The 12,377-nt window shown below is 42.1% G+C and overlaps 1 protein-coding gene across 2 annotated transcripts in view; it reads left to right on the top strand.

Annotated features, from left to right (window-relative positions):
* trpm7 (transient receptor potential cation channel, subfamily M, member 7) overlaps positions 1 to 12,377 on the top strand; it is a 147,584-nt gene that overhangs the window by 56,423 nt on the left and 78,784 nt on the right. For both annotated transcript variants that reach the window (XM_070858629.1, XM_070858628.1), the window contains 4 exons: positions 2,957 to 3,155; positions 4,291 to 4,504; positions 5,081 to 5,205; positions 5,311 to 5,482. In XM_070858629.1, the coding sequence (XP_070714730.1) occupies positions 2,957 to 3,155; positions 4,291 to 4,504; positions 5,081 to 5,205; positions 5,311 to 5,482 (710 nt within the window). The remainder of the gene's footprint in view (positions 1 to 2,956; positions 3,156 to 4,290; positions 4,505 to 5,080; positions 5,206 to 5,310; positions 5,483 to 12,377) is intronic.

The following is a 12,377-nucleotide window of genomic DNA, read 5'->3' as shown; positions in this document are numbered from 1 at the left end:
TAAAGTTCACTGTTTCTGGGACTGTGTAATGGTAGAAGTTGGGTTTCTCCGAAATAAAGTGTCACAAAGACTGGGATGCGAGATGGAGGATTCAATTTGTAAGTAAATTAGATTTGGAGCATGTGTTCCCTAAAATGTTGGCCCGTCTTATAGCTTGTGTATTTTTAAAAATTCCTTATTTATAAGCTAATTTCACAAATGAATATGTATATCATCCTATTTAGCATATTGGTATTTATATGTTGTAGAGAAAAAGAACACCTAATGCAGTGATGGTGCTGACCACAATTAGTACAGCACCCTCATGCTATATCGGACTAAATATGCAGCTACACTTAGGAATTGTACTGATTAAAAGTTTTTCACTATCATGTTGACATAATATCAACATCTGACTCCCACGGGTTATTTTGAACTGTCAGTGACCGTGTTGATGTCTTGTAATGAACTTTGCTGCCAGTAAATTCTGGAGTATTTAAAAGTTGCTGATTTGTTAGAATATGCATTTATCCAAAGTGAGTGAGTGCTGCTTCATGCTGGAGTATTCTGCTGAGTGTATAATTCCAGCCTGATTACACAAAAATGTGCCAAGTATCTTAGTATGGTGTGTGTGTGTTCTGTACTGGCACTTGCAAAAGCCAAGTATTTTTTGTAGTTTCTCTTTAATGCTGCGTTTGGTAAAGTGACCCCCTCTTCACCTTACCAAAATTGTAATTAAGTAGTACGGCACCTTGCCTTCAGGCAAGCCATTAGCACTTTACAACTGGAAGAGTGCAGGTTTAATAACCAGTTTAGCACAATTCAATTCAAGCAAATAGGCCATAATATAGTATTTGGAATATGTGCGCTGTTTCAGGTTCTGTCATTGCGCCACATGGCAAGACTGTTGGGAGGTTCAGTTCATGTGAACAAAGTATCAGCAAGATTGCAAATCACTTAGCAATCAGCTGTTGATTTTGAAAGAAAGATTTGCATTTATATAGTGCCCATCATAATCTCTGGACGTCCCATAGCGCTTTATAGCCAATGAAGTATCTTTTTTTTGTTTTCAGAGCAATCATAGAATCGATAGAAATGATCATGTAGAAGATTGCCAATGAAGTTTAGTGTGTCTGTCCAGGTGCTCGCTATCCTAATCCAGTTTCCCTGCATTTTCCCCGTATCCTTTTTATATTTTTCCTTTTCCAAATACTTATTCCCCGTCTGCCCTCTCAGGTGGATGTAAAAGATCCCATGGCACTATTTCGAAGAAGAGCAGGGGAGTTATCCCCGGTGTCCTGGGGCCAATATGTATCCCTCAATCAACACAACAAAAACAGATTATCTGGTCATTATCACATTGATGTTGGTGGGAGCTTGCTGTGCGCAAATTGGCTGCCGTGTTTCCTACATTACAACATTGACCACACTTCAGAAGTACTTCATTGGCTGTAAAGCGCTTTGAGATGTCCAGTGGTCGTGAAAGGTGCTATATTAATGCATGTCTTTTCTTTAAATAATGGTCTCTGCCTCAATAGCCAAGGCATTCTAATAACCCTTGGCGGGAAAAAAAATTCCATTTAACTTTCCCCTTATAGTGAATCTAATCCAGAGTTTGTGCCCCCTTGTTATTGATCTTTTAACCAGTGGAAAAAATTCTCTATTCTGTCTTAATTTTGAAAATATCTTGGATCTCCCCATAACCTGTGAAAGGTATTCTGCCTTTTTTTTAAATAACTGCAGTCCCTATTCTCGTGAATTTTTACTGTTTTCTGTGACTGTAATGTCACATAATGGAGTGCTCAAAACTCTGTACAGCAAAACTCCTAAATAATCCAGAATCCTATTGATATTTTTATGGCTTTTGTATTCACCCACCAGCCTACTTAAAGGTTTATGTATGTGCGCTCCTACATCTCAATAAAGTTCCAGTCTGTTTTTTTTTTAAAAAAGTCACCATTAATCTTCTACTTTCTTTCACGTTCTTCAGCCAAGCTGTGTTACTTCACATTACGTTACATTGAAATGCATCTGCCATCTATCTGCCCTTTAACCTGTCTGATCTGCATTCTTCCTCAGCTTGTCATACAACCTAATTTGATGTTTGCAAATTTTGCAATCGTTCCACTTTTGCCTATATCCAAATTACGTTTTTGTGGCCAAAATTCTTTGTCAGATGAATATTTTTCAAGATAATTTTGTAATTTGAGCAAATAATGTGTGGCTGAAATTTAAAACCCATGACATCAGTGAAGCTGGGACGTGGGTGGTGATGGAGAAGCACACACTGAATTTGGTATATAGTCATGACTTTAACCATTTATAGTTTAATACAGGGTCCCCTTACATGTCAGAATTTTGCAAAGTTTATGACTAATACATTAGGGCAGGATTGTATCATCTCGAGTCTACCTGCTGGATTTTGTCTTTCCACGTGATTAGAATACTTGCATTGAAATCAAAGCTACATATGCTAGCACTTGGGCAGTGGAAAAGAACTGGAAATTGTAGGTCAGTTTTAAGCTGTGATTTTCTGTAAGATATTACATAGGATATACAGCACAGAAACATTCGGCCCAACCAGTCTATGCTGGCGTTTATGCTCCATTCAAGCCTCTTCCTGTCTTTCCTCATCTGAATCTATTAGTGTAACCCTCTATTCCCTTCTCCCTAGTATGCTTGTCTAGCCTCCCCTTAAATACATCGATACTATTCGCTTCAACCGTTCCCTGTGGGAGCGAGTTCCATATTCTCACCACTAGGTGCGATATGGTTGTTTCTCCCGCAATGAAGTTACAGTAGGTCATTTTAAATATGAAATGTTTAAAATTGTCTTCATTTTCCACAGTTTGACCGTTAAAACAATTACAAATTCTCCTTTTCCACAAAATCCTAATACCATACCTGTGTTATTCCAAGTACATACCTATATGCTGCACATACCGAGCCCTAATTCCTGATCATCTATCCCCGACAGGTGTTGCTGCGGGCGATTGGTCCGGCAGCATCTTGGCTTCACTGCGAGCCTGGCAATGAAGTACTCCGATGTGAAATTGGGTGAGTCTGAAAACATGGAGAAAGAGGAATGGTCGGTGGAGAAACACACCAACGAGAGTCCAACAGATGCTTATGGAGTTATTAATTTTCAGGGCGGGTCGCATTCTTACAGGGCTAAGGTTTGTAGAATTTGAGATCTGTTTCTTGCAGACTTGTTAAAACGACCAAGTGCTTCTGTACATTAATTTTAAGGTGTATTAATGAGCTATCTGATGTACAAGAGTTAATTTTAAGCTGTGATTAATGAGGTATCTGCGGTTTCTGTCATCAAATGTGACTTTGAAATGAGGCGGTGCTTGGTACCCATGATCGTGAATTATTGGACATGTAAAAATGACAGATTTTTTAATGACCTAGAAAATGAAAGGCCACACTTGACTTAAATGTTCCATTTCTGTGATAATGGTTACGTTCAATTAGCCAACCAGAATGGCATTATCTGCTCAGAAAAACTCACTGTAATAATTTCTAGAAAAAGGTAGGAATTTTTCCTAAGTATTGTTTTGTGAAGATTTTAATTAAATTGCCCACTTTGAAGAGACCCAAACATGCTCATATCTGAGTGATTTGACTAGGAAAGTACTATACACATGCAGGTTCATTTTTGTTTTCAAGAAGAGAAGCAGAAAACAGTGATTGCAGGCCTGCATGATTTCTTTTCTGTAATATGTACTAAACCTGATGTCGAACCAGTCTGAAATTCTGATCAAAAGTAATGGGATCTTTTATATTTTTTAAATCCTTTTTTTTCTTAAATATTATTTTATTCATATTTTTGTACCCACCACGCTGTGCAAACCATGCCTTGGCCGAGGGTGAGGAAAGATGCCTTGGAGGCCTTTACAATTGTACTCTGCAACTAACTACTAGCAACCTAAGGCAGCACACCTGCTGATTTTGTTTCTCCCAATCCCTCTTGTTGGGAAAATGCTCCATCTCTTCAGATGTCCTTCCCCTTTGGCAGTCTGAAAGAAAAAGACATGCTTTGATATAGTTCTCATCACATTTCTTAGAGCTTCCTATGCAATGAATTTCTTTGAAATGCAGTGACTGGCACGTAGGTTAAGGCTGACCATGTTGGGGGGGTGGGGCGGGGGGGGCTGATGAAACCAAATTGTAGATCCTATTGCATCCCAGGTTTGTGGAGGTAATGTTGGTCTGTTTAAATTTGTGATATGAATGGAAATGATTTTCTCCGTTTGGGAACCATGTGTAACTGACATATCTGTATTCTTTTGCATTGAAATGGTGTAGTATGCACGACTATCCTATGATACTAAACCTGAAGCTGTTTTAAGACTTATGCTGAAAGAATGGCAGATGGAACTACCTAAACTTGTCATCTCTGTACATGGAGGAATGCAGAACTTTGAGCTTCATCCACGCATTAAGCAGGTTGTTGGAAAAGGCTTAATCAAAGCAGCAGTGACCACCGGAGCCTGGATTTTAACTGGAGGAGTGAATGCAGGTAATGTAAAGAGAAATGCTCGAGTGTTGACCAAATGATCAAATCCTGACTGAGGCGTTGACCAGCAATGACTTTCTGCCGAATTCCCTGCCTGTCTGGTACCCGTCACTGATCCACGCATTTCAATACAAGAGCAGCTGAAAAGAGAGAACAATTACTAATTTCATTTAACTATTTTTCTCCCTCTTATCAGAACTGTGAAAGTTGGATGTTCTAGATGTATGCTTTATAGTTGCAAGCGATTTACCTGACATGCCCATTCTATTCAAACATCTAAAAGTGGCATATCGGTTGCTGAGGGTGATCAGGTGGATTTTTGGTAGATTGGCAGTATTGGCAGGTGAATGTATTGCGGGGAGTGAACCTAGGAGGTCAGAAGTTACTGAGCCCCCCCACCTCCTTTCCAAAAGTGTATTAATAAAGGTTTTTAAGATTGCTCATAGTAAAGCATCATCTTTAAGAATGAGTAAAATGTCCACTTCATTTTTGATCTGTGTTTCATTGTGCAAGATGGGATTGAACTCTCCTCATTCTGCTATTGGTTTAAACATGAAGATATTTGTTTGTTCTTACTAGGTGTTGTGAAACATGTTGGTGACGCACTAAAAGAACATATTTCACGCTCATCTCGGAAGATTTGCACAATTGGAATTGCCCCTTGGGGTGTTATTGAAAATAGGAATGACCTTATTGGAAGAGATGTAAGAATATTGCATTTCAGTTTGAGCTGTGCATTATTGAATTTTAAGTCTTTTTTTAAAAACTTTTTTTTTAAGGTAATCCAGTGAGTGTCTTTTGATTTGCAGGTTATTGCTCCGTACCAGACTTTGTTGAACCCTCTGAGTAAACTGAATGTTCTCAACAGTTTGCATTCCCATTTCATTCTGGTGGATGATGGAACAGTGGGGAAGTATGGTGCTGAAGTCAAGCTTCGGAGAGAATTAGAAAAACTCATCAATCTTCAGAAGATTCACGCAAGTGAGTTCTACAGCCATTTCTAGACCTAGGAATGACAGGCGCTGGATGATCTACTTTGTAGTTATAGATTAATAATCTGGGGTTTTGTTCAGTTGCCTTTTGGGTTGAGGAAGAAACTTAAGTTTAAAGTTCTTTGCATTCTTATCTATAGTTTTATACTTCCTCAGAATTTGTAATACGATGGGAAGAGTCTACAACTGTGCAGATTGTGGGTGACGTGTTGGATTGAACAGATTGAGTGACTTCTTGTTCACGTGCTGACGAGCAATTAAAAATTATACTATTTAAATAAGCTTTAATCTCAATTTCAGAGATTTTTAGTACGGATTTATCAAATAGCCTACCTGCATCTATTTCTGCAAATTCCCTTGAGGTGATGTAAACTACTGTTTACCCTTTCCTTCCACCACAGCCCAAACAATCTATTCAATATCAAAATTGTACAAGTCTCCTGCCTTGTACAGGCAACTCCTGGAGGCAGACTGAGAATTCTCTATAAAGTTATTATTGGATGCACTTGTGGCTGACCTCATCAGACTATCAGAGATGTTTACCCCTTTTGGCATTTATATAGATTAGTATTTTAGTAAATCTCTTCTGTACCCTCTCCAAAGTCTTCATGTCCTTCATAAGGTGTGGTGCCCAGAATTGGACCCAATACTCCAGCTGGGGCCGAACTCAGTGTCTGCATCAGGAGCTGGCTGGAAAAGTCAGTACCAGTTGATGCTGTTGGGCAAAAGACAGCACATTACAAGGCGGTGGATGTATACTGTACAGAAGAGATTTAGAAACATAGAAAATAGGTGCAGGAGTAGGCCATTCGGCTCTTCGAGCCTGCACCACCATTCAATAAGATCATGGCTGATTATTCACTTCAGTACCCCTTTCCTGTTTTCTCTCCATACCCCTTGATCCCTTTAGCCGTAAGGGCCATATCTAACTCCCTCCTGAATATATCCAATGAATTGGCATCAACAACTCTCTGCGGTAGAGAATTCCACAGGTTAACAACTCTGAGTGAAAAAGTTTCTCCTCATCTCAGTCCTAAATGGCTTACCCCATATTCTTGGACTGTGTCCCCTGGTTCTGGTCTTCCCCAACATCTGGAACATTCTTCCTGCATCGAACCTGTCCAGTCCCGTCAGAATTTTATGTTTCTATGAGATCCCCTCTCATCCTTTTAAACTCCAGTGAATACAGACCCAGTCGATCCAGCCTCTCCTCATATGTTAGTCCTGCTATCCCGGGAATCAGTCTGGTTAACCTTCGCTGCATTCCCTCAATAGCAAGAACGTCCTTCCTCAGATTAGGAGACCAAAGCTGAACACAATATTCACCAAGGCCCTGTACAACTGCAGTAAGACTTCCCTGCTCCTATACTCAAATCCCCTAGCTATGAAGGCCAACATACCATTTGCCTTATTCATCACCTGCTGTACCTGCATGCCAACTTTCAATGACTGATGTACCATGACACCCAGGTCTCATTGCACCTCCCCTTTTCCTAATCTGCCGCCATTCAGATAATCTGCCTTTGTGTTTTTGCCACCAAAGTGGATAACCTCTCATTTATCCACATTATACTGCATCTGCCATGCACTTGCCCACTCACCTAACCTGTCCAAGTCACCCTGCAGCCTCTTAGCACCTCCTCACAGCTCACACCGCCACCCAGTTTAGTGTCATCTGCAAACTTGGAGATATTACACTCAATTCCTTCATCTAAATCATTAATGTATATTGTAAATAGCTGGGGTCCCAGCACTGAGCCCTGCGGGCACCCCACTAGTCACTGCCTGCCATTCTGAAAAGGACCCGTTTATCCCGACTCTCTGCTTCCTGTCTGTCAACGAGTTCACTATCCACGTCAGTACATTACCCCCAATACCATGTGCTTTAATTTTGCACACCAATCTCTTGTGTGGGACCTTGTCAAAAGCCTTTTGAAAGTCCAAATAGACCACATCCACTGGTTCTCCCTTGTCCACTCTACTAGTTATATCCTCAAAAAATTCCAGAAGATTTGTCAAGCCTGATTTCCCTTTCATAAATCCATGCTGACTTGGACCGATCCTGTCACTGCTTTTCAAATGTGCTGCCATTTCATCTTTAATAATTAATTCCAACATTTTCCCCACTACTGATGTCAGGCTAACCGGTCTATAAATCCCCATTTTCTCTCTCCCTCCTTTTTTAAAAAGTGGTGTTACATTAGCTACCCTCCAGTCCATAGGAACTGATCCAGAGTCGATAGACTGTTGGAAAATGATCACCAATGCATCTACTATTTCTAGGACCACTTCCTTAAGTACTCTGGGATGCAGACTATCAGGCCTTGGGGATTTATCGGCCTTCAATCCCATCAATTTCCCTAACACAATTTCCTGTCTAATAAGGATTTCTTTCAGTTCCTCCTTCTCACTAGACCCTCGGTCCCCTAGTATTTCCGGAAGCTTATTTGTGTCTTCCTTCGCGAAGACAGAACCAAAGTATTTGTTCAACTGGTCTGCCATTTGCCATTTCTTTGTTCCCATTATAAATTCACCTGAATCTGACTGCAAGGGACCTACGTTTGTCTTCACTAATCTTTTTCTCTTCATATCTATAGAAGCTTTTGCAGTCAGTTTTTATGTTCTCAGCAAACTTCCTCTCATACTCTATTTTCCCCCTCCTAATTAAACCTTTGTCCTCCTCTGTTGAATTCTAAATTTCTCCCAGTCGTGCTTTTTCTAGCCAATTTATATGCCTCTTCCCTGAATTTAACACTACCCTTATTTTCCCTTGTTAGCCACGGTTGAGCCACCTTCCCCGTTTTATTTTTACTCCAGACAGGAATGTACAACTGTTGAAGTTCATCCATGTTATCTTTAAATGTTTGCCATTGCCTATTCACCGTCAACGCTTTTAAGTATCACTCGCCAGACTATTCTAGCCAATTCATGTCTCATACCATCGAAGTTACCTTTCCTTAAGTTCAGGACCCGAGTCTCTGAATTAACTGTGTCACTCTCCATCTTAATAAAGAATTCTACCATATTATGGTCACTCTTCCCCAAGGGGCCTCGCACGACCGATTGCTAATTAGTCCTTTCTCATTACACATAACCCAGTCTAGGATGGCCAGCCCTCTAGTTGGTTCCTCGACATATTGGTCTGGAAAACCATCCCTAATACACACCAGGAAATCCTCCTCCACCGTATTGCTGCCAGTTTGGTTTGCCCAATCTATATGTAGATTAAAGTCGCCCGTGATAACTGTTGTACCTTTATTGCATGCATCCCTAATTTCTTCTTTGATGCTGTCCCCAACCTCTCTACTACTGTTTGGTGGTCTGTACGCAACTCCCACTAGCGTTTTCTGCCCTTTGGTATTCCGCAGCTCCACCCATACAGATTCCACATCATCCAAGCTAATGTCCTTCCTTACTATTGCATTAATTTCCTCTTTAACCAGCAACGCTACCCCACATCCTTTTCCTTTCCATCTATCCTTCCTGAATGTTGAATACTCCTGAATGTTGAATACCCCTGGATGTTGAGTTCCCAGCCTTTGTCACCCTGGAGCCATGTCTCCATTATGCCAATTATATCATATTCGTTAATTGCTGCCTGCGCAGTTAATTCATCCACCTTATTACGAATACTCCACGCATTGAGGCACAGAGCCTTCAGGCTTGTCTTTTTAACACACTTTGCCCCTTTAGAATTTTGCTGTAATGTGGCCCTTTTTAATTTTTAGTTAAAGTACATCATCATCATCATAGGCAGTCCCTCGAACCGAGGATGACTTGCTTCCACGTCAAAGTTCACAGGTGTTTCAATGATGGACCTAAAATTCCAGATCCGAACTAAGTCTTGAATGGTGGAAGATGCCTGTGCTTGGATTTTTTTAACGTGTGGTGACCTGCTCTGCCGAACGGACCTAGTGCGCACACATCTCGCAGTGTGGGCTGGCCTGTGTTGCCCCTGGGCCCTTGCCGCGCAGCAAACGGATGGATGAGGGCAGTGCAGTTGATGATGCGTATATGGACTTTCAAAAGGCATTTGATAAGCTACCACATATTGGGCTTTTAGCAAAATTGAAGCCCATGGGATAAAAGGGGCAGTAGCAGCATGGATACAACATTGTCTAAGGAATAGAAAGCAGAGTTGTGAACGACTGTGTTTTTGGGACTGGAGGGAAGTGTACAGTGGAGTTCCCCAAGGTTCAGTACTAGGACCTCTGCAGTTTTTGATGCACGTTACTGAAGTGGACTTGGGGGCACAAGACACAATTTTGAAATTTGCAGATTGCACAAAACTTGGAAGTGTAGTAAACAGTGAGGAGGATAGTAACAGATTTCAGGAAGACATAGACAGGCTGGTGGAATGGGTGGACACGTGGCAGATGAAATTCAACGTAGAGAAGTGTGAGGTAATGCATTTTTGTCGGGAGAATGAAGAGAAACGATACATACTAAATGGTACAATTTTAACGGGGGTGCAAGAACAGAGAGACTTGGGGGTGCTTGTGCACAAATATTTGAAGGTGGTAGGAAAGCTTAACAAAGCAGGTAATACAGATTACAGGATCCTGGGCTTTATAAATAGAGTACGAAAGCCAGGAAGTTATGCTAAAGCTATATAAAACGCTAGTTTGGCCCCAGCTGAAGTATTGGGCCCAATTCGGGGCACCGCACTTTAGGAAGGACATGAAGTCTTTGGAGAGGGTACAGAAGAGATTTACTGGAATGGTTCAGGCATGAGGAAATACAGTTGTGTGGATGTACGGGAGAAGCTGGGATTGTTCTCCTTCGGGCAGAGAAGGCCAAGAGGAGATTTGATAGAGGTGTTCAAAATCATGAAGGATTTGGATCGAATAAATAAAGAGGCTGAAGGGTCGATAATGAGAGAGCACAGGTTTAAGGTGATTGGCAGAAGAATCAGAGGCGACATGTGGAAAAACTTTTTAACGCAAAATGTGGTTAGGATTTGGAACGCATTACCTGATAGGGTGGTGGATACAGATTCAATAGTAGCCTTCAAAAGGGAATAGGATAAATAGTTGAAGGAGAACAAATTGCGGTGACATGGGGAAAGAATGGGGGAGTGGGACTAACGGGATTGCTTTTCGAAAGAGCCGGCGCAGACTTGATGCACCGAATGGCTGCTTTGTGTTCATTTGCGTGCACACTTTAGCTGCCGCTCTGGACCCGAGCCATTCAGTATTTTTCCACTTTGTCCCTATTTTCCTTTTCTCTCCATCCCTCCCTGACCGCGCTCTCCTGGTTTAGTCATTCACCGCCAGATCCGGATGAACCACATAGCATTATCGGGTCCTACTCTCATCTACCAAAATTGCTCACTATTCCAAAATCATTCTGGAATGCAAAGTTAAACCCGGATTCTATTCTCCACCACTAACCGTCTTCTTACAGCCCTCTCCCCAGTCTTCACCCTCACCTCGGACAATAAGTGTGAGGATCTCATGGAATTCTGTCTCTAAGATTGAGACCATCTGTTCAGCAGCCTCTGCCACTTCCCTTCCTGCCTCTAGCCCACCGGGCCAAATTCCTCTATGGATCCCCTCTGCCCTAACCCTGACCTCATATCTTTTTCCAGTTTCTCTGCGATCTCCCCTCATGACCTCTCCGAGCTCATCCTGGCCATGAGACCCACTTCCGGCTGCCTTGACTATATTCCCACTAAACTGCTGACCACCCAACTTTCTTTTCTGGCTCCCATGTTAGCTGACATTGTTAATGGTTCTCCCTCCTCAGGTAATGTTCCCCTCTCCCTCAAATTTGCTGTCATCACCCCTCCTCAAAAAACCAACCCTTGACCCCACCATCCTTGCAAATTACCGCCCCATCTCCATCTCCCTTTCCCCTCAAGTCCTTGAACATGTTGTCGCCTCCCAAATCCGTGCCCATCTTTCCTGCAATTCCATGTTTGAATCCCTCCAATCCGGTTTCCGCGCCTGCCACAGTACTAAAACGGCTCTCATCAAAGTCACAAATTGCATTCTTATCCCTCCTTGTCCTTCTTGATTTGTCTGCAGCCTTTCACACGGTTGACCACTCCATTCTTCTCCAACGCGTCTCTACCATTATTCAGCTGGGTGGGTCTGCAATCGCCTGGTTCCATTCTTATCTATCTAATCGTAGCCAGAGAATCACCTCCATAAGAACATAAGAAATAGGAGCAGAAGTCGGCTATACGGCCCCTCGAGCCTGCTCCGCCATTTAATACGATCATGGCTGATCCGACCATGGACTCGGGTCCAACTTCCTGCCCACTCCCCATAACCCCTTATTCCCTTATCTTTTAAGAAACTGTCTATTTCTGTCTTAAATTTATTCAATGTCCCAGCTTCCACAGCTCTCTGAGGCAGTGAGTTCCACAGATCCACAAACCTCAGAGAAGAAATTTCTCCTCGTCTCAGTTTTAAATGGGCGGCCCCTTATTCTAAGATCATGCCCTCTCGTTCTAGTCTCCCCCATCAGTGGAAACATCCTCTCTGCATTCACCTTGTCAAGCCCCCTCATAATCTTACACGTTTCGATAAGATCACCTCTCCTTCTTCTGAACTCCAATGAGTAGAGGTCCAACCTATTCAACCTTTCCTCATAAGTCAATCCCCTCATCTCCGGGATCAACCTTGTGAACCTTCTCTGAACTGCTTCCAAAGCAAGTATATCCTTTCGTAAATATGGAAACCAAAACTGTGTGCAGTATTCCAGGTGTGGCCTCACCAGTACCCTGTACAACTGTAGCAAGACTTCCCTGCTTTTATACTCCATCCCCATTGCGATAAAGGCCAAGATTCCATTGGCCTTCCTGATCACTTGCTGTGCCTGCATACTAACCTTTTGTGTTTCATGCACAAGTACCCCCAGGTCTTGCTGTACTGCAG

This window comes from Pristiophorus japonicus, chromosome 17, assembly GCF_044704955.1.
Source record: "Pristiophorus japonicus isolate sPriJap1 chromosome 17, sPriJap1.hap1, whole genome shotgun sequence".
Taxonomy (NCBI): domain Eukaryota; kingdom Metazoa; phylum Chordata; class Chondrichthyes; family Pristiophoridae; genus Pristiophorus; species Pristiophorus japonicus.
The sequence above is the reverse complement of the archived record's forward strand: the minus strand, read 5'-3'. Positions and strand labels throughout refer to the sequence as shown.